The following is a 21,812-nucleotide window of genomic DNA, read 5'->3' on the forward strand; positions in this document are numbered from 1 at the left end:
CGAACCCATGTCCCCTGCATCAGCAGGCAGACTCCCAACCACTGAGCCACCAGGGAAGCCCTGATACTTTTTTTAAATTTTCTTTCTTTTTTGTTTTTGGCTACGTCGGGTCTTAGTTGTGGCATGCAGGATATGCGTTGAGGCATGTGGGATCTTTCATTGTGGTGCTCAGACTTATCTATAGTTGTGGCGTGTGGGCTTTTTTCTCTCTCTATTTGTGGCACGTGGACTCCAGGGCACGTGGGCTCTGTAGTTGGTGGCACGCGGGCTCTCTTGTTGAGGCGCGTGAGCTCAGTAGTTGTGGCGTGCAGGCTTAGTTGCCCTGCAGCATGTGGGATCTTAGTTCCCTAACCAGGGATCAAACCCACGTCTCCTGCATTGGAAGGCAGATTCTTTACCACTGGACCACCAGGAAAGTCCCTCTGTTCCATTGATTTATATGTCTATCCTTTCTCTGGTGGTCTTGTACTTTTAGGTAAGAAATATCTATGCATTTTCTACTGTCACACTGACTTAAGGAGATTCAAATAATGCAGTAAATCAACTTCCTGTTACCAACGAATGATAGGTAGTAGAGTAATTATTGAGCATGTGATTTTATTTGTAATCAGTCATTTCACTTGCCTCTCTGTAATGTGGTAAAACACCTTAAAAGATTTTGTTCGGATGTTGCCAGTGAGAACTGTCATACACTGCTGTTAGGAGTATAAATTGGCACAAGCACTCTCAAAAAGCATTTTGTTGATTTCTGGTAAATGGAGAATATGTGATGAACTATGACTCATCAATTCTACTTCTTAAGCATATACTCAAGAGAAACTGGCTCATGTACATAGGGGGACAGGTACAAGAATGTTTATTGCAACATTATTTGAAATATTGAAAAACTGGAAACAACCTACATATCTTTTAATAGGAGATAGTTGAATAAATTGTAGGATGGTATAGGATACTATGCAGAGTCGAAATGAATGAACTAATCTCTGTATAGCAACATAGATCTAAAAAGCAATGTAAATTTTTAAAATAAAATGATATAAATAAAGTAGGAACAATAGAAAAATATATACAAGTAAGGTAGACACTCAATTCATGATAGTGGTTTCTGGGAAGGAAAGGAGCGTGAGAATGGGAAGAGGCACAAAAAAGGAACTTCTGTTGTATCTGTTAAGTTGCAGTTCATTTTTAAAATTTTTAAGTAAATACGACATTGTTATCAATGTTCCCACCACACAGAATGCAAATGCTATTTTACTGTTTTCTGTAATTTACCCCTTTTTTAAAATTAAAAGACCAAAAATACATGTAAACAGATATTTTCTTCATAAAAAACTAGAAGGTAAGCATCCAAATAGTTTAAATTGACTTACAACAGATTTTTAATAATTTCTTCATGTGTCATTATCAAGTACTTATTGAGCACTTACTCTGGATCAGACACTGTGTAAAATACTACTGGCATTTTATATGGGTAATAAGTAAGAAATTACCCTGTCCAAGGGGCTAAATCTAGTTAGTGATTTATTTTGGGGGTGGAGGAAGGTAGGTAGGAGGTACACACTCATAAGGGGACAGTATTTCTTAGTTGTTTTGTGGTGTTTATAATAAGTCTTCATCTATTCTATGTTATCAGGAGAGTCATGATATTTTATTGATTTTGAAATTTCAAATTAAAGAATGGCATGGGAATTTTTGTTTGATTAAATAGGGACATGAGTAGGGAAAAATGAAAAACAGTTCTTATGCATGATTTCCACCTTTGCTTTACTGTATCTCTATATTAGCCACTTATGAGGCTTTGAAGATTCTAAGGACTAAGAAATTAATTTTAAAAACAATGAAATTTGTATATAATTGTTAACACTTTAAAGAAGTATCCTACACATATTTTGATTATGCTGAATTTTTAGATCCTTTTAAAGCTTAATTTTGGATCAAGGATAAATGTTGTCATGTTTCAAAGAAAATAGAAATGTGTTACTTAATGGCCACACTTGTAATCTCATACACCAGTTCTCATGGTGCAATCATTTATTAAATAAAAGCTAACTCTGAAAGGAGCACCGTGAACATATTACATCATATTTGACTACAGTTAGATTAAACAATGCTTTTTTCCTCACTATTATTGAAATCATATTTATTTTTCCTAACAGTATATATTTTAAAAACCATTTATTTAAAATAAAATCTTGAATATTTATTTCTCTAATACAACATTTCAGTGGTTATAAGCATCAATACCATGAGATGATAAACAAAGAATCACAGCTCTAAAATTTTGAGAAACGTTGACGTCTATATCTCCCTCTTGCCGAGCCACATATACATTAAGATGCTAAAGTCCTAAGAAGTCACAGAGTAACAGTTTTCAGACTTGTTTGATCACAACTCTTTTTTTCATGTATTTCCTAATAAGAGCATGCTTTGGAAAATGTTTAGTGTATTCTTAGGGTATACTTGCGATTTATACAAATAATTATTTTTTATTTTAAAGTAGGACAAAAGGAGCAAGCTGTGGAATGGTATAAGAAAGGTATTGAAGAACTAGAAAAAGGAATAGCTGTCGTAGTTACAGGACAAGGTAAGGTTATATTTATGTTTGTTTAGTAGCATCCGAAATTGTGTTCACATGATTGTCCTGATTTCAGATCCGTTTATCTTAATAAAAGTATTTAACAGATTTTTAAATGTTCTTGTTAAAGTTAATGCTTTATTACCTATGCTAAAAATGAAGTTGTAACCAGATATGCTCAAACTTGATTATTATATTACTTGTGTCCTCCTTGGAACCGCTGTTCATGATATTTTAACCCTATTTTGAAACCTGTTTTTGAAACCTCATCCTTTCCTCATTGTCGAGGCAGGGAAGGAGTGGTTATTTCACAGACTCCCTTTTACACTGTGGGTAATGCTTGACTGCATGTTAAAATATGAGCTGGGGCTTCCCTGGTGGTGCAGTGGTTGAGAATCTGCCTGCCAATGCAGGGGACACGGGTTCGAGCCCTGGTCTGGGAAGATCCCACATGCTGTAGAGCAACTGGGCCCGTGAGAAGGCCCTCACACAGAAACAAAGACCCAACACAGCCAAAACTAAATTAATTAATTAATTAATTAATTTTTTAAAAAAAGGAATGGAAAAATATTTTTTTAAAAATATGAGCTGTAATGTCTGACTTTGATTCACACATGGCTTTTTAAAACCAAAACAATTATTTCTCATCTTTACTTTCCTGTCACATCAAATTAAAAATTAGAGTCTAAGGACTTCCCTGGTGGCACAGTGGTTAAGAATCCACCTGCCAATGCAGGGGACACAGGTTCAATCCCTGGTCCAGGAAGATCCCACATGCCATGGAGCAACTAAGCCTGTGTGCCACAACTAGTGAGCCTGCGCTCTAGAGCCCACGAGCTACAACTACTGAGCCTGCGTGCCACAACTACTGAAGCCCATGCTCCGCAACAGGAGAGGCCATCGCAATGAGAAGCCAGCGCACTGCAACGAAGAGTAGCCCCCACTCGCTGCAACTAGAGAAAGCCTGCATGCAGCAACGAAGACCCAACACAGCCAAAAAAAAAATCAGAGTCTAATATTACCTTTAAATATGTAGACAATATTTCTTGCACACATACTATGTGCCCAAGCATCATTGTATGTGCTTCATACATATTATCTCTTTTAATTTCACCACAACCCTACACTCTAAAGCTGCTACCGTTATCCTTATTTTTCAGATGAAAAACCTTAAGTGCAAAGAAATTAAGTAACTTGCATGAGGTCTCATAGGCAGGAAGTGGTAGAGTCAGGATTTGAACCCAGGCAGTCTGACTTCAGAGCCTGAATTCTTAAATACTATGCTGTGAATAGTGGTATGTGGGTACCACTATTATATGAGTAAAGTACCTCAGCTTCTCATAGCTAAAATAAATTCAGAAGCAAAAATTACAATGTGTGGGCTGAGAATCTTAGCCTTATGGATCAATCCACCCAGTGGATATTTTATCTGGCTGGCTGATTCTATAACTTATATCAGCTAATCTCCAGTAACTATAATGTGTCCAATATTTAACATGTTTTTTAATCTCTTTTTTATTTTGACTGTTTCTCTGGCTACTGGTCTCCTGTATAAAAGAGGGCAGAATAGAATAAGTAAATATGGAAGATTGGGTCTTGGAGACTTTTCATGAGTTTATGAGCATGACTTTATGAATTATGTACAAAATATATGTGCTGTTCTTTGCCAAATGCATAGAAGAAGAGTTAGAAGAAAATGAGTTGGCTATAAGAAGAAAATGAGTCGGCTATAAGAAAAATAGTATTTCACTGAATCAAAAATGCCTTCAACTGTACCAAGAGAAAAAACAATGTCAATTAAACTATGACACATCCTCTTCTTATCACATAGAATTTGAATTTTAACCTTATTGAATATGCTATCTTAATCTTATTTAGACATAGCTATAACAGGAGTATTAGTATCTATGACCAAATTTTTGTATGCAGAGGAAGTGACAGACTATGTTATGACTGCAGCCTGGCTGATAGCATTAGTAGGTTGGCACAGGTTTTAAAACACTTACCAATTTCAAAGAGTTTTAAATGTAGGGGGGAAAATATGTCTCAAAACCCGTAAAATCCATGAAATACCACAATAGGTCTGAAGCCATCATAAGGAACTATAACTGATTTTTTAAAGATATTATTTGAAAATGATATTTTGTTAATTTCATAGTCTTTTCATAAAGACTATGACTCCCCATGAGATTAGTTGGTATGATAATTTATCTTGAAGCAGCATTAGTAGGTAAATGTAGATACTTTAATTCTTTTTTTCTGCTTTTTCTTTCAGGTGAACAGTATGAAAGAGCTAGACGCCTTCAAGCTAAAATGATGACTAATTTGGTTATGGCCAAGGACCGTTTACAACTATTAGGTATCAATTAATGAATCGTATAACTGGAATGAGATGTATTTAAAATCTTAAGATTTAAAATCTTAAAAGTTTAATGAAACTTTAAATGCAGAGGGAAATAAATCAGTGAACTTGAGAATGTGTTCTAGGCTTTCTTTTAACTTATGAAAATTTCTAACGTATACAAAACAGAAGAGTTTATTGAACTAATTATCCATCACTCAGCTTTGGTAATTATCAACTCATTGTTGGTCTTGATTTAAGACTGGCAAACTATAGCCTATGGACTAAATCCAGTTCACTGCCTGTTTTTGTAAGTTGGCACAAAGCTACTCTCATTCCTTTGTATATTATCTGGTTGCTTTCATGCTACAGTGAGAGAATTAAGTAGTTGATACAGAGAGCATACAGCCTGCAAAGCCTTTTAATATATAGCTTTAAAAAATATTTTAATATTTACTGCTGGCTGTTTACAGAAAAAGTTTGCCAACCACAGTTTATATCCCTGCTTACTTTCCCCATTTTCATATTACTATTTTGAAACAATTTCTCGATATCTTTTTATTTCATTTATAAGTATTTCATATCTCTAAAAGATAAAGATGCTTTAAAAATAAAATTGCCAAAGTGAGGAGATTGTCACTTCTAACGTTTCCCTTCTTTCCGTCCCTCCCTTATTTCCTGTGTATCACTTATTTTTTACTTTGATTTGTAACTAGAACAAACCTTCAAAAAGAAGACTCATTTCATTATAAAACGAAGGTAATGATTCTTCCCTCTGGGGAAGCTGTGAGTATTAAATGGGATGATGGACATGACTGCCAAAAAAAAAATTTGCCAAAATACCATTATCACACCTAAAAAATAACCAATAATTCTTTTAATACTAACATAAACATAAAAGTAACAGCCAAAAAAATGGTCAGTGTCCAAATTTATATATAATATATAAATAATGTGCAGTCAGTATCTCAAAATTTAATAACTCCTACTATTTTTTTTATAATTTAATTGTTTGAATCAGGATTTCAAGAAGATCCATACTATACATCTCTTTTAATATACAAGTCTGTTTTTTCATTTTCTTGCAATTTATTTGCTGATGAACCAGATCTTTTCCACGTAGTGTTTCCTGCAGTCTGACGTTCGCTCCATGCATCTCCATGTTATCTTTTAGTATATTCTTCTGTCCTCCCTATAAATTGATAGTTGAGCCTTAATTGGATTGAAAGTAGATTTTTATTTATTTATTTATTTTTGCGTTACGTGGGCCTCTCACTGTTGTGGCCTCTCCCGTTGCGGAGCACAGGCTCCAGACGCACAGGCTCAGCGGCCATGGCTCACAGGCCCAGCCACTCCGCGGCATGTGGGATCTTCCCAGACCGGGGCACGAACCCATGTCCCTGCATCGGCAGGCGGACTCTCAACCACTGTGCCACCAGGGAAGCCCTTGCCCCACATTTTTGAAAAAGAAACCCTTACTGTTTTCAGATAGCTAACAAGGCAGTGTTCTCCTGGCTTCTGTGGCTGACAGTTTGCCTTCTTACTTCCTAAGTGGTGGTTATTACTGTGTCAAATAAAATTACATATTACATCAAGGGTTGTTGTAGTAAAATAATTATCTAATTGTTCTAATTGGTCCTTTCTATGTGTTTTAGCTATAACACCTTTTCAGTATATGTACAAAGTATCAATGTATGTGATGCAGATTAAGTTTGATTATGGAACATTTTGTAACATGTTTCAAATTGAATAATAGTTGGTTTTTATCTTTTATCAGTATTTGAAATTGTGATATGGTAAAACATTAAAAGCAACTCATCAATTTATAGACTTGTCTTTAAATACAACTTAGTAATTTCTTATTTGTGTTATTAGAGGAGAGGACAAAAAGATATATAATATAACATGAAGCTGGGCTTTAATAGAATTAATATTTGGTTGTTGTTGTTGTTTGTTATCCTCAAAAGTGCTATATGTCCATTCATGAAAGATGTTACTTTAAAAAAGAGAGGGTGGAATAAAAAGACATCATCAACATTTTCCTGTCTTCTGAGAATGCAGAATATCTGGGAGTTATATACCAAAGACAGTAAAAATGAAGTGTGCACAAGTGCATAGTAGAGCATATTTGTGTATTATGTGCTGGTTAAAAAATGGAGCTTTTCAGAGGTGGGATGCCTGATAGGTATCTAAGTAGTATGGAGAATGATAACTGGGAGTTCCCCATACAGACTGGTCTGAGAGGATGTAGCATCTCTGATAAAGATGGGAAGAGTTCATATGTATTATATATCTTCAATTTACTGATAGTGAACCTTAGAGCAAACTTAAGTGTAAAACCTGCTGTAGATAAAAAGATAATTTTGGCATTGGTGTCTGGTATACTTGGCAATTACCCTTTTTAAAAAAAATTTAGCTTCATTCAGGGTTCATTTATTAAGTCCTTACTCTGTACCAGGAACGGTGCCAAGGGATATAAACTGAATTTCTTTCTTTTTTTAAATTAATTTATTTTTGGCTGTGTTGGGTCTTTGTTGTTGTGCGCAGGCATTCTCTAGTTTGCAGCAAGCGGGGGCTACTCTTCGTTGAGGCGCGCGGGCTTCTCATTGCAGTGACTTCTCTTGTTTTGGAGCATGGGCTTCAGTAGTTGTGGCACGTGGGCTCAGTAGTTGTGGCTCGCAGGCTCTAGAGCGCAGGCCAGTAGTTGTGGCGCACGGGCTTAGTTGCTCTGCGGCATGTGAGATCTTCTCGGACCAGGGCTTGAACCTGTGTCCCCTGCATTGGCAGGCAGATTCTTAACCACTGCGCCACCAGGGAAGCCCTGAATTTATTTCTTAACTCGGGAAATATTTATTGGGTGGTTATCATGTTCTAGGCACTTAGGATATAGACAAGGATCCTTGTGTCACAGAGTTTATATTCCAGCAGGGAGAATACTGACAGTAGGCAATAAACATAAAGAATAAATAAGTTATTCCATGTGTTAGAAGGTGATAAATTTGTGGAGAAAAGAAAACATAAAACACAGTACAGGGGATTAGGAGTAGATGGGAGGTGGTCTGGGGTTTTAGTTTTAAATAGGATAGTCAGGGTATATACCTCTTGGAGAAGTTGACATGACCTGTAAGTTAGCCTTACAGGTATCTGGGAGAAGAGTGGTCTGGGGAGAAGTAAGAGCTGATGCAAAGCCTTAAGAAAACACATCTGGTATGTTTGAGAGGAGCAAAGAGGCCAGTGTGCCACAGCAAGGAGAGTATAGTAGAGATGAGGTCAGAGAACTAATGGTGGGGGGGCGAGCAGAGGGGGCGGCCATCACAACATGCAGGACCTTACAGGCCACTGAAGATTTGAGCTTTTGCCACCTGTGAAGTGGGGAGCAGTTACAAGGATTTTTTAGGAAAGGAGTAACATCATCTGACTTCAGTTTAAAAAGGCTCCCTCTGGTTGTGATGTTGCAAGGGTATGTTATGTACCAAGGAGAGCAAGTAGGACAACTATTGTGGTAACCTAGGAGGAAAATGGTGGAGGCTCAGGCCAGGCTGATACCAGGAGTAACAAGTGGTCGGCTTATGATTGTAGTTGAAGCCTGAGCAAACCGATTTACTGATAGATTGGATAAAATGTTCCTGTGTTTAGGCTCTTGTTGATATAGTGGAGAAGGCAGACATAAATAGATAAATCATCATCACTGCAGGATGGAGATACACAAATATTTTGTAGGGATGGGAAAATAGGTGTCTGAGAAGTCTTCCTGGAAGAAACCTAAAGTGGGGATTTAAAAAGATAAATAAAAGTTATTAATGGTTGGGTGGAAAGATATTCCATGAGGAACTAACAGCATGAACATAGACTCAGGGACAAGGGAAAGCATGGTGCTGGTAGAGACATGAATTTGGGATTGCTCAGGCATAAGAAATGTAGGCAGATCCTGGAGGGCCTTGTTGGTCATATAAAGGAGCTTGAGTGCTAATCTGTGGGCAGTGGGAAACTGCTAAAGGGTTGTAGGCACACAAGTTATGTGGTAAAATTTCCCTTATAAGTAGATCACTGAGATGATTGTGTGGGGATTGCACATGAGGGATCAAGAAGCAAGGTGATTTGTTTTATTTTAAATCATTCGTTAATCTACACGACCTTTAGTCATTCTAAAAAGAAGCATTAAACTAAGCTTACTTTCTTCAAAAAAAAAAAAAAAGAATTGGAGCAGGTTCACATTAGCTGTGTGCTGCTATTGTGTGTGTTTTCATGCATATAAATCCAAACCCTGCAAAAAAGTTCTATGACTTATTATTCTTAGTTATTATTTATCAAAACTAAGGATTTAATTTCTGTTTATTTTTTACTATATAATGAATGTTTATGTGAACTTTTTGTTACATTTCATTGAAGAGTTTTAATTGATAAATCAGACATTTACAAATCAGTTCTTTCTAATTTATGTCTTTTACCAACACAAATGGTTTCTTTCTCAATATGGTGATTTGAAGAGTATTATCTTTGAGAAAAATCAGATGACCTACCTGTTAACTAACAACAGAAAAAGGGCTCCAAGGTATATTGTATCAGCCAGTTCTAGGATACAAAAGCTGTGCAGTACTTTGTGCTTTGTGCAAAAAGGGTAGCTGCTATTTAACCTGTCCCAAAGGCATGTGTGGTTGTACCATAAACCAAGCATGGCGCCTGCTTGTCTGACATTAGAAATGAAAGTTTAAAAGAATTAGTATATATGTGCTACATTTTTGCATATATTCATCGACTTCTTAGTACCGGAGGAGAGAATCAGTAATGATAACTTGGAGTATTTCAACAAAATAAATATGGCCAAAATTGAGCCCTATTATGAATGACGCTCAGAGCAAGTACTTCATGTGTTATTTTATTTAACCCTTGAGACCCTCGGAAAACTGAAGCTAAAGCAAGTTCGTACTAGTGAGTAAGTGGTAGAGTGTTTGTCAGGGTGTTCATCAGCTAACAATATAGATTGACTTGACTGGGGAAGGAGTGTAGCAGTGATGTAGAGTGGCAAGGAAGCTCAAACCGATACACTCTTGGGCTTCAGGTTCTAGACATAGAGACCTAGATCTTGAGAGGATTTGTTGTTATTTGAAGTGGGAGTAAGGTTGAAATAATCCTTTAAAATCTTTGATTAATTTAAAAATAGGCAATATATGCACATGCCACAAAATTTCAAAAGCTTAAGTTTGAAAAGCATCCATCCCATGCTATGCCCCAGCCACTCATTTCCCATCCCCAGAGGCAGCTGGTATTACCAGTTTCTCTGGGTCTTTTTTAGAGATAATTTTCATATATACAAGTATACATGTGTGTATTTAAATAAATGGTAGGGTACACGCACAGTTCTGCAGCATGCTTATTCCATTCTGCTTTATTACATTTATTTTCTGCCTGACATACATTAATGTAGCTGAATATGGCATTTCCTAGACACTCCTTACTGTTTCCTTCTGTGTCATTTCTCCTTTCCTGAATGTGCTTCTTTTTTTTAATCTTTACAGATGCCAGCTAACTCACAGCCCACTTCTTCTGTAAAGCCTTTTTAATGTTCTCTTTGTATCTCTATCCTGCTCTCCCTACACAATGATTTGGACATATTAGATATTCAGGAAGTATTTGCTGGCGATGGTAGTGATATAGAATTGCCTCAGGTTACCAATCCTGAATAATGCATATTTTGAACATAGTCATTCACTTGTTCATTTCTGTTGCTATTTTAATGTCTGAGTTTTTACTAATTCTGTTGTTAAAGGTAATTCTATGTAAATGCCAAACCCTTCATTATGTAATAACTTTGTAACACCTTGAATCGTTTTTCATTTTCACATATATTTTATTTTTTTATCATGTATTTTTTTTCTTTTTGTTTATTTTTTTCTTTTTTACCCCCCTCTGTTGCATAGAGAAGCTGCAGCCAGTTTTGCAGTTTTCCAAGTCACAAACGGACGTCTATAATGACAGTACTAACTTGACATGCCGCAATGGACATCTCCAGTCAGGTGGGTTTAGGTTAACTAACATGTAAAATAACAAAGCTTGCATGCAAAGTAGAGTCTTACTTAACCTGATAATGTTGATTTGATTTTATAGTGGTAGATTTGATTGGTTTTTGTTTGTGCAGGGCTGTGTGGAAAATACAGTAGCCCTATCATTCATGGTGTGTAAACACGTAATACATAGGGCATAGCCATTCTCAACATGTTATATTTGCATATTTTACAACCTCCAATTTTTGAAATTATAAAATATGAAGGTTCGTTTTCCTAAATTATTAAAAGGTTCTATTGTTTCTATCTTACTTTGAGCTTTTGTGTTTTTTTCTATGGGTACCTGTACCAAGTTTTTATGAAGTGTTTATTGAGACAGAAATTTTAATTTTTCTTTGTTATATACCAATTTTCAATGCATATATATTTTCAATTATATAATACATGAATGTTTTATCATAGCACCTGTTAGAAAAAGTTTGAAGCTGAATTCACATAGTGAGGAGAAACATTAGAATACTATTTTTCTTTTTCTTTTGTCCATGCCATGTGGCATGCAGGGATCTTAGTTCCCCAACCAGGAGTCAAACCCTACGCCACTGCAGTGGAAGCACGGAGTCTTAACCACTGGACTGGCAGGAAAGTCCCCTAGAATACTATTATTTACTATGGGTTAAATTTGTTTTCCATAAACTTTGGTCATCACATCAACTCCTACAGAAAATTAAATGCCGTTTTGTTTGGGTGGTAGGATCTTCATTTCCTCGGTTCTCTGACATCTTCTCTAGTTTTATTGGTAACTTTTTCAGAATTCGTTCTGTGTCTGGTATTTAAATTTTATTAAAGTAAATATTACTTTGTTCAAGTTGTAGAAAACCCTTAGTATAGACTATAAAACAACTGCTTTCTTTACTCATATGTGATAAAAAAAAAGGTTTCAAGATTTATTTTTTTTGTTTGTTTGCTTTTTTAATTTTTATTGGAGTGTAGTTGATTTACAATGTTGTGTTAGTTTCAGGTGTACAGCAAAGTGAATCAGTTATACATATACATATATCCACTCTTTTTTTAGATTCTTTTCCCATATAGGCCATTACAGAGTATCGAGTAGAGTTCCCTGTGCTATACAGTGGATTCTTATTAGTTATCTATTTCATATATGGTAGTGTGTATATGTCAATGCCAATCTCCCAATTTATCCACCCCCCCCGTTACCCCCTGGTAACCATAAGTTTGTTTTCTACTTCTGTAACTCTATTTCTGTTTTGTAGATAAGTTCAGTTGTACCCATTTTTTAGATTCCACATATAAAAATGATATATGGTATTTGCCCTTCTCTGTCTAACTTACTTTACTCAGTATGACAATATCTAGATCCATCCATGTTGCTGCACTTGGCATTATTTTGTTCTTTCTTATGGCTGAGTAATATTCCATTGTATATATGTACCACATCTTTTTTAAAAAATATTTTATTATTTATTTATCTATTTGGCTGTGCCAGGTCTTAGTTGCTATACCACATTTTCTTTTTTTTTTTTTTTTTTTTTTGCGGTATGTGGGCCTCTCACCGCTGTGGCCTCTCCCGCTGCGGAGCACAGGCTCCGGACGCGCAGGCCCAGCGGCCACGGCCCACGGGCCCAGCCGCTCCGCGGCATATGGGATCCTCCCAGACCGGGGCACGAACCCGCATCCCCCGCATCGGCAGGCGGACTCTTAACCACTGCGCCACCAGGGAGGCCCCACCACATTTTCTTTATCCATTCCTCTGTTGATGGACATTTAAGTTGCTTCCATGTCCTGGCTATTGTAAATAGTGCTGCAATGAACAAGATTTCAATAAAGAAGAAATAGTGTGAGTGGATTTTTTGGGATGGAAGAGACAATTGGTCATCAACTCTTTCCCTTGTGGCTTTACCTCTCCCTTAAGGAGTTCTCAGTCTGGTTTGGTCTTCCGCTACAGAGCCCCACCTTAGTAACTATATTCATTTTCCCATTCCTTCCTGTATCTGATTTAAAATAACCTTTTTAAGTATAAAGTATTTTTTGTGTTTCTTTTAGCATGGCTGTGAAGGGCTGACATCTTCATAATGAACTGTTTGAAAAAACAAAGAAATGTAAGAATTCACCACGTGTAAATAGTGAAGTTTCCAAAATACAAATTTTTTTTTTGCGGTACGCGGGCCTCTCACTGTTGTGGCCTCTCCCGTTGCGGAGCACAGGCTCCAGACGTGCAGGCTCAGCGGCCATGGCTCACGGGCCTAGCTGCTCTGAGGCATATGGGATCTTCCCGGACTGGGGCACGAACCCGTGTCCCCTGCATCGGCAGGCAGACTCTCAACCACTGTGTCATCAGGGAAGCCCCAAAATACAAATTTGAGATCCTAATAATCCTACCTGAGTAAACAGCAAAATTTTCTAGCCCTGAGGAGCTGGTATGCCTTTCCCTTGTTATCTTGATTTTCTTCTACTTAATTCTACATGTGAGATCCCATTGTATTTTTCTGCCATGTTGGGGGACAAAAGCAGCTTTCTCTTCTGGGACCCATTAAAAAATCAAACTGGGCTTCCCTGGTGGCGCAGTGGTTGGGAGTCTGCCTGCTGATGCAGGGGACGCGGGTTCGTGCCCCGGTCTGGGAGGATTCCGCGTGCCACGGAGCGGCTGGGCCTATGAGCCATGGCCCCTGAGCCTGCGAATCCGGAGCCTGTGCTCTGCAACGGGATAGGCCACAGCAGTGAGAGGCCCGCGTACTGCAAAAAAAAAAAAAAAAAAAAAAATCAAACTGTCTTATTTTAAATACCTAGTTATCAGTTCTGTTCTTTTTTCTTGTTGGGGGGACATACTGACTTCACAGCTAATTTATGCAGCACTGGTGTTTGATTCCCGTTGAGCCTTAGTGAATCAGCTGGCTCATTCATGCCTAGTTCATTAGTGTCACCCACTTATGGAACATTCTATGATGTTTCACTTGGATGAGTTACTTCTTCTCTCTTAGGAAGCAGATATGCCAAAGTCTGCTTACCACTTTATGTGTTATCTACAATGTCCAATTTTCAAGTCAAAATTATTAGATGTGCAAACATATAGGAAAGTGTGACCCTTACTCAAGAAAGAAATCAGCCTGTAGAAACTGATTCTTGACTGGGCCCACATGTTGAATTTAGCAGATAAAGACTTCAAAGCAGCCATTATAAATATGTTCAAAGAATTAAAAGAAAATATGGCATCTGTTAACAAACCTGCAATCTTAGCAGAGAATATAAACTAAACAATAGGGGTTTCCCTGGTGGCACAGTGGTTGGGAGTCCGCCTGCTGATGCAGGGGACACGGGTTCGTGCCCCGGTCCGGGAGGATCCCGCATGCCGCGGAACGGCTGGGCCCGTGAGCCATGGCCGCTGAGCCTGCGCGTCCGGAGGCTGTGCTCTGCAACGGGAGAGGCCACGGCAGTGAGAGGCCCGTGTACCACACACACACACAAAAAAACTAAACAATAAAAATAATGGAAGTTTTAAAGTTGAAAGGTGCAGTTGGTGAAAAAAATTGCTAGATAGCCTCAATGGCAGATTGGAGATGTCAAATGAAAGATTCAGTGACCTTGAACTTAGATCAATAGAAATTGCTAAATCAGATCACTCCAGTATTCAGAAAGCAGATTAGTCATTGCTTAGGGCCAGGGGCAGTAAGAGGAATGGAATGCAAATGGATACAAGGAAACTTTTGGCTATGATGGAAACATTTTGTATCTTGATTTTAGTGGCTATTTTGCCAATATATTATACATTTTAAATGCATGCAAAATATTATACATAGATTATACCCTAAAATGTTGATTTAAAAATACTGAAAAGGTTTATAAAGAGAAATAATATTCCCCTTCCCACCTGTTATATCTCCCTTTCTTACCTGCACCCCTAGTTTGGCTCCTCATACAATATTTAACTCTTTGCTATTTTTCTCATGCTCATTATACTTTCAAATATTATGCTTTTATTGCTATTCCTGACTTATGAGTTTTTGATATGTATTGATTTCTTTTTCAGGTAGAAGAAGGTTTAATTCTCTTATGCCACCATTATCCTTCATTCTCTGTGTGTGTGTATATATGTACATATATATGTATATATATCACTGTTTTTAGTTATATTGAAAAATTATATTTCATATTATTAGTAACTTAGTAAATATTGTTTACCCAAAGACAAATAATATATTTTAATTATCTTCCCTTTTGGGTTTTTCCTCCCCCCAGGTCGTCTGATTTTTTTCTTGCTCTCTAGCTTCATATTACAGTTTTTTACTTCTTTCTGTGTTTAATTTGCTTTTTGACTAAAAGACCTCCTTTAGTATTTCTTTTAATGAGGGTTTGTAGATAGTAAACTCTCTCAGCCTTTCTAGTGTCTGAAAATACCCTCATTCTTACGTGACTGGTCACCTGAATATAGAATAAATGGAAGTTAACATTGTTTTTTCCTTCAGCATTTTGAGCATACTTCATTGTCTACTGACCTTTGTTACTTTTATGAAAAGTCTGCTGTCATTCTCACAGTTCCTTATGAAAATTTCTCTCCATTTGTAATCTTAGGACTATATATTTTCTGTTTGAAGAAATTCTTCTCCAGTCTCCTTTTTTCCCCTCTGAAATGCATGATACTTATCATCACCCTAGACAGGTCTTGCTTTTATTCACACCTTGGCTTTTCCTTATTGTCATTCCCTTTTCTGGATTGCTTTCCTGCTTCTTCCTATAGGGTCATTATCCATTAGTTCCTTGAACATATGGTACAGAACTTTGCATTTCTTTACTAGGAAAGAACCCTTGGATCTTAATTCCCTGACCAGGATCTAACCTGCTCCCCCTGCATTGGGAGTACGGAGTCTTAACCACTGGACCGCCAGGGAAGTCCCTAATTTACTGTACTCTTAAGTTCCCTTCTTTTGTTTCCTTAAGCCATATTAAGGGATTTGATGACAAGAGCAACAATAAGGCTTTTGTCCTTAAGCTAGTCTTTTCTCTAGACTACTCTAATTTGCTGACTGATTTAACATCTGTCTTCACAGTGAACTTTGTTATTCATAAACTCTGATGTTTGTTATATAGTATATGAAAATATTATTTAGAAGCAGTGAGATTTGAACATTCAAAAGTCTGTAATTTATGTAGAAGAGCACGGTAGCTAGGTCAGGTAACCTTTTAGATTTAATTGAAGGTGTCCTATATGTGTTTATTTGCATAGATAGAAGGTAAAATACTTGGCGATTTAACCATATCTTTATACCTTTTAAATTAAAATTATTTTTTAAAACTTTTGGTGGCACAGTCTGGACTTTCATACTATTTTTTAGTCTTAAAAGTTTGGAATGAAGTGCTATTTTTTGTTTTTATCCATACAACCTATCCCTAATGCCTTTACTACATTTTGTTTAATTTTTGGCAGCTTTTAAACAAAAAAAAAAGAAAAAAATTTTGGCAGCTTTATTGCTTGGTACCTTTTTTATATCCTCCTCCTGTCCCCACAAATAAAGTTATTTCTTTTTATAGCAAATACATATTCCCTATAAGAAAATTATAATATACATCAGGAAAAGGAAAAAGCTAAATAACCCATAATCTTGCCCACACCCAGTAATAACCCTTATGCACACCCTAGTATATATTCTGATTGAAATCTTATTTTGAAATATTGTTGAAGTAAAAAAAATATTATTAGTTTTACAAATTTGTACTGGTCTTTATATTACTTTTTATAATGTTTAGCCACAATTTTCTAACCATGATGATTTTATTTTTTTCCTTGATAGAAAGTGGGGCTGTTCCGAAAAGAAAAGATCCCTTAACGCACACTAGTAATTCACTGCCTCGTTCAAAAACAATTATGAAAACTGGATCCACAGGTCTTTCAGGCCATCACAGAGCACCTAGCTGCAGTGGTTTATCCATGGTTTCTGGAGTGAGACAGGGACCTGGTCCTGCAACTGCCACTCATAAGGTATTTGGAGACGGTAACTTTAATTGCTATGCTGTTGCAAATAGAAAATTTTGAACATGATATGCTTGCTTAAGTTTATTACAAGTACTTTATAATACCTTAGAGAATTGATATGTTTCTACAACATTGAATGAAATTTTTCTTTTTTTTAATTTAGATTTTTAAGACTCTTAGTAGAGGCAACTTGCTACTAAAAAGCAAATCTTTTTTTTTCTCTATTATTTTTTAAGCAAATTTTTTTAACTCCTTTTGGTCCTAAATAGGTTTTTTAATAGTAAGTTTGCTTATCCAATCTGTTTTATATAATACTGTATAATTCTTTTTTTTAAAAAAATAATTTTTTAATTTATTAGTCCGCACAGTGCAGCTTGTGGGTATCTTCGTTCCCTGACCAGGGATTGAATCCGAGTCCTTGGCAGTGAAAGCGCCGAGTCCTAACCACTAGACCACCAGGGAATTCCCTATACTTCATTTAAAATTTGTTATTCTTTTAATTATTTAAATCTACATAAATGTTTTATAACATTAAACATACATAGAGTTTTGTTACAGTTCTAACAAGGATCAAAATTGTATGACTGCATTGTGATAGAGCCTTTTTATTTTATAGTAACTGAATCTCTCTGGATAAAATCTTCTGTAAACCGACTTCATGCCAAATGTAGTTCTATAGTGAATGCCATTTTATCTTGGAGTAAATATAGAATTTTTGGATTTTTTTTTTTTTTCGCGGTATGCGGGCCTCTCACTGTTGTGGCCTCCCCCGTCGCGGAGCACAGGCTCCGGACGCGCAGGCTCCGGACGCGCAGGCTCAGCGGCCATGGCTCACGGGCCCAGCCGCTCCGCGGCATATGGGATCCTCCCAGACCGGGGCACGAACCCGTATCCCCTGCATCGGCAGGCGGACTCTCAACCACTTGCGCCACCAGGGAGGCCCAAATTTTTGGATTTTTATATCCATTTTTTGCTACTTTTAAGCCTTTAATTCTGTGACCATTAAGGTTGACTCACATGTGAAAAGTGTAAACATTATGTTGTGTTTTCACATTAAAATTTTGTGTCCTTCAAGAGTACACCAAAACCAAATAGAACAAATAAACCTTCTACCCCTACAACTGCTGCTCGTAAAAAGAAAGACTTGAAGAACTTCAGGAATGTGGACAGCAACCTTGCTAACCTTATAATGAACGAAATTGTGGACAAGTAAGTGTTCTCATCTAAGATGTTTTATGGGGTTCTAAAATTTTTTAATTTATGAAATATATCATGAGTGAAATGGATAATATATACCTTGTCTAATTTACATATGTAATTTTTATGATGGTTTTCAATTACTGTAAATGTAGAAAACCATTGCTTTACTGATTTAACTATAATTTCACAGTTAACATAAAAATGGCTATGTTACATAGAGCTTAGACTTAATATTATAATAACTGAAGTATATTTCTGTTACGGAGCTAACTGAAATTCTGTTTCTTAGTGGAACAGCTGTTAAATTTGATGATATAGCTGGTCAAGAGTTGGCAAAACAAGCATTGCAAGAAATTGTTATTCTTCCTTCTCTGAGGCCTGAGGTAAGGATTTTATATTATCATTTTCCTATAGCATCATCCATTACTGAATCCATAGTACAGTAAAGAAGTGTTTGAGCTATACTAGAATGATTAGTTCACATAATAGTAGGTTAGATGTCTTTTAAAGGAAAAAAACATTAGCAGTTGATGTGGACTAGTTATTTATACTGGAGAGGAGAATAAATATAATGGTTCCTAATTCCCAATCCATTTTTAATTAAATTTATAGGAAAAGTAGGTAACAAGAAATAATTTTTATATCAAGGTAAGAGAGATTTAAAGTTAAGAAAGAATCCTCCTGCCAATGCAGGGGACATGGGTTCAATCCCTGGTCTGGGAAGATTCCCACAGTCCACGGAGCAACTAAGCCTGTGTGCCACAACTACTGAGCCTGCACTCTAGAGCCCGCGAGCCACAACTACTGAGCCCATGTGCCACAACTACTGAAGCCTGCACACCTAGAGCCCATGCTTCGCAACAAGAGAAGCCACTGCACTGAGAAGCCTGCTCACCACAACAAAGAGCAGCCCCTGCTCACCGAAACTAGAGAAAGCCCACGTGCAGCAATGAAGACCCAATGCAGCCATAAACAAACAAACAAACAAACAAACAAATAAATAAAAGAATTATTTTCAGGATATTAAGTCATCAAAGTAAGTGGAGAGCTGGTGAATGATGGGTAGGGACCTCACCTTTCATCCCTTATTTTTAAACTCACTAAGGAAGTTAGGTAATCTTGCAGTTGATAATAAATATTTAATTTTCCACACATAGCATTGTTTTTCTTTTTTTCAGTGCTTCATTCCTTTTTATTGGAGTATAATTGCTTTACAATGTTGTGTTAGTTTCTACTGTACAACGAAGTAAATCAGCCATATGTGTACATACATCCTCTCCCTCTTGGGCCTCCCTCCCATCCCTTCCCATCCCCTCCCATCCCACCCATCTAGGTCGCCACAGAGCACCAAGCTGAGCTCCCTGTGCTATACCACAGGTTCCCACTAGCTATCTGTTTTACACGTGGTAGTGTATTTATGTCAAACCTAATCTCCCAATTAGCATTGTTTTGGATTCTCACAATTCACAGATTGCATGTTTGATGCTGTTCTGAAAATACTGCAAAAAATAAATACGAGGATCCAGTCTGGATTAGTTATTTCTCTTCTCCTAGAACTTTCAAGTCTTAATGGACTCATTTATAAAATCTCGTGAATATAGATGTTATATGGCACATCGTGATGAATACGCTTTTAAATGAATGTGTAAAGGTTGTGTGGCTCTATTTTTCTATAGTCTATGTCACTCTCATACAACTTTCATGGTGTTTATAACTTGTGAGTACCAACTATACTGAAACTTACTATTTTTTGAGTCCGCTTTCTTTATTTTTACTTCTTGCCCACTCTAAGAAGCAGTGTGCATGAAGTCACTGGTTTAATATACTAATTGAAATTTTCTTAATACACAATAAAATAGAGAATTATTAAAATAGAAGGCATTTGTCCTTATATGAACCAAATTTATCTCTTGTACAACCTCAGGCCACACTTTGAGGAAACATATTATAGCTTGTATTTGGGCTTACTTTTTGCCTGGAGTTATGTAAGAGTAGTAAATGTAGCAGAGTGAGTATTGACCAAAAAATGCTTGTTGAAAGAATTCATATAATTGTAGACCTGAAGAGGATCTTAGCAGTCATCTAGTCCATTTGTGGATAAAGAAACTAATCCTGAAATCTAAATTTTTTGCTCAAGATTATAGTTAAGTGGTAGTTCTAGGAAATGAAATAAATAAGATTCCTAACATTAGACTGCCGCCTCAATGCTATAACTGCCAGCTAATTCTTAAGTATGGATTTTAGTATTTGTTCATTGGTATGCTTCTTAGGGTACAAAAATATATCTAAAATTGTAAAGGTAGTAAGGAAATATTTGGACTGTGCTAGAAGGCATTCAGCTTCTGGTCTGCCCATAACTTTAGGGAACACATCTAAAGTGGAATGTGAGGTCAAACAGCATATGACTTTACATTTTGGCATATTTCCATGGTAGTGCCATAATATTAGTAAAAACTGGAATTTCAAAGTTGAATAACCTACTCTTGGGAGGGGCAGAAACCTTAGTAAATGTACTAAATTGGGGCTTGAGGAAGGACAGCATTTGAGGTAGAGCCAGACCTCAGGGTTTGGACCATTTGTCTCTCTGTCTCCATACCTGCCAATTGGACCATTTTTATAATTCTAGTTCAGATTCTAATGCAGAAAGGGAATATGATTGTTCTAGCTCAGCTTTTCACAGTAGACCCATAAAATGGATCGTGGTAAGCAGTGAATGGGTCAGACTTATTTCATAAAGCATCTCCATTGTGCAACAAATCAGCTTTATTCATAATTCTCCACAGTGAGGAGCTTGCATGGACCACGGTGGGGACATTGTTAGGCTAGATTGGAAAGTTGGGTGTGACAGGCATCATGACGAACTTATTCATTCTTTAGTGTGCTAGAATTTTTGTTTCATCATAGAAACACAGAATCATAATTAAGTCATCGAACACTAAAAATGGCTTTAAGGAGATAAAAAATATTAAAAATATATGCTTGAGTTAATTTCTTCTCAGAATTACCTAAAGCAAGTACTTTAACCCTTGTTCATTCATGAAGTCATGGACTTGGAAAGGACATTGAAAAAACTCTTGTCCATCTCCCTGCCATCAAATAGGACTATGTTTTAAATATTTTAAAAGTAATTTTTAAAAATCACAAATATTAATCTTTGAAACAAGTTAAAACTGTAAGAAGAATATAAAATAAAACGTACCTTCTGACCCCAAAGCAGTACATTTCAAAGTATGTCACAATGATCTGTCTACATACTTTTCTCAGAAATTTTACCACGAAAATATATATTCTTCTGTCCTATTTCATAGACCTCTTTCATATCCTGTCCAGCTTATTTGTCAGCATTTTTTGAGCTCTTGTGTTTTTTTTTAATTTTTGAATTTAATTTTATTTATTTTTTTATACAGCAGGTTCTTATTAGTCATCCATTTTATACACACCACTGTATACATGTCAATCCCAATCGCCCAATTCATCCCACCACCACCCCCATCCCCCGCCGCTTTCCCCCCTTGGTGTCCATACATTTGTTCTCTACATCTGTGTCTCAATTTCTGCCCTGCAAACCGGTTCATCTGTAGAGCTCTTATGTTTATTTTGTTATCTTGCTGCTTAATAATAGCATTTTCTTTCAGTTTTATAGAAGAATGTGACTGTTCTCTAATTTTAAAATGTTCTACCTACTACTAAAATTTCCATGAATTTCTAAAT

General features: G+C 36.6%; 1 protein-coding gene across 2 annotated transcripts in view; it reads left to right on the forward strand.

The window, feature by feature from the left end:
- The window catches only part of SPAST (spastin), a 52,684-nt gene that overhangs the window by 13,697 nt on the left and 17,175 nt on the right, over positions 1-21,812 (forward strand). Inside the window, exons 2-7 of one of the 2 annotated variants that reach the window (XM_060117420.1) lie at positions 2,501-2,584; positions 4,851-4,934; positions 10,835-10,930; positions 16,720-16,907; positions 17,977-18,110; positions 18,391-18,484. In XM_060117420.1, coding sequence (XP_059973403.1) covers positions 2,501-2,584; positions 4,851-4,934; positions 10,835-10,930; positions 16,720-16,907; positions 17,977-18,110; positions 18,391-18,484 — 680 coding nt within the window. Of the gene's footprint in view, positions 1-2,497; positions 2,585-4,850; positions 4,935-10,834; positions 10,931-16,719; positions 16,908-17,976; positions 18,111-18,390; positions 18,485-21,812 lie in introns of both variants that reach the window. The other variant, XM_060117419.1, reaches the window with a different exon arrangement.

Source organism: Mesoplodon densirostris, chromosome 14 (assembly GCF_025265405.1).
Source record: "Mesoplodon densirostris isolate mMesDen1 chromosome 14, mMesDen1 primary haplotype, whole genome shotgun sequence".
NCBI classification, from domain to species: domain Eukaryota; kingdom Metazoa; phylum Chordata; class Mammalia; order Artiodactyla; family Ziphiidae; genus Mesoplodon; species Mesoplodon densirostris.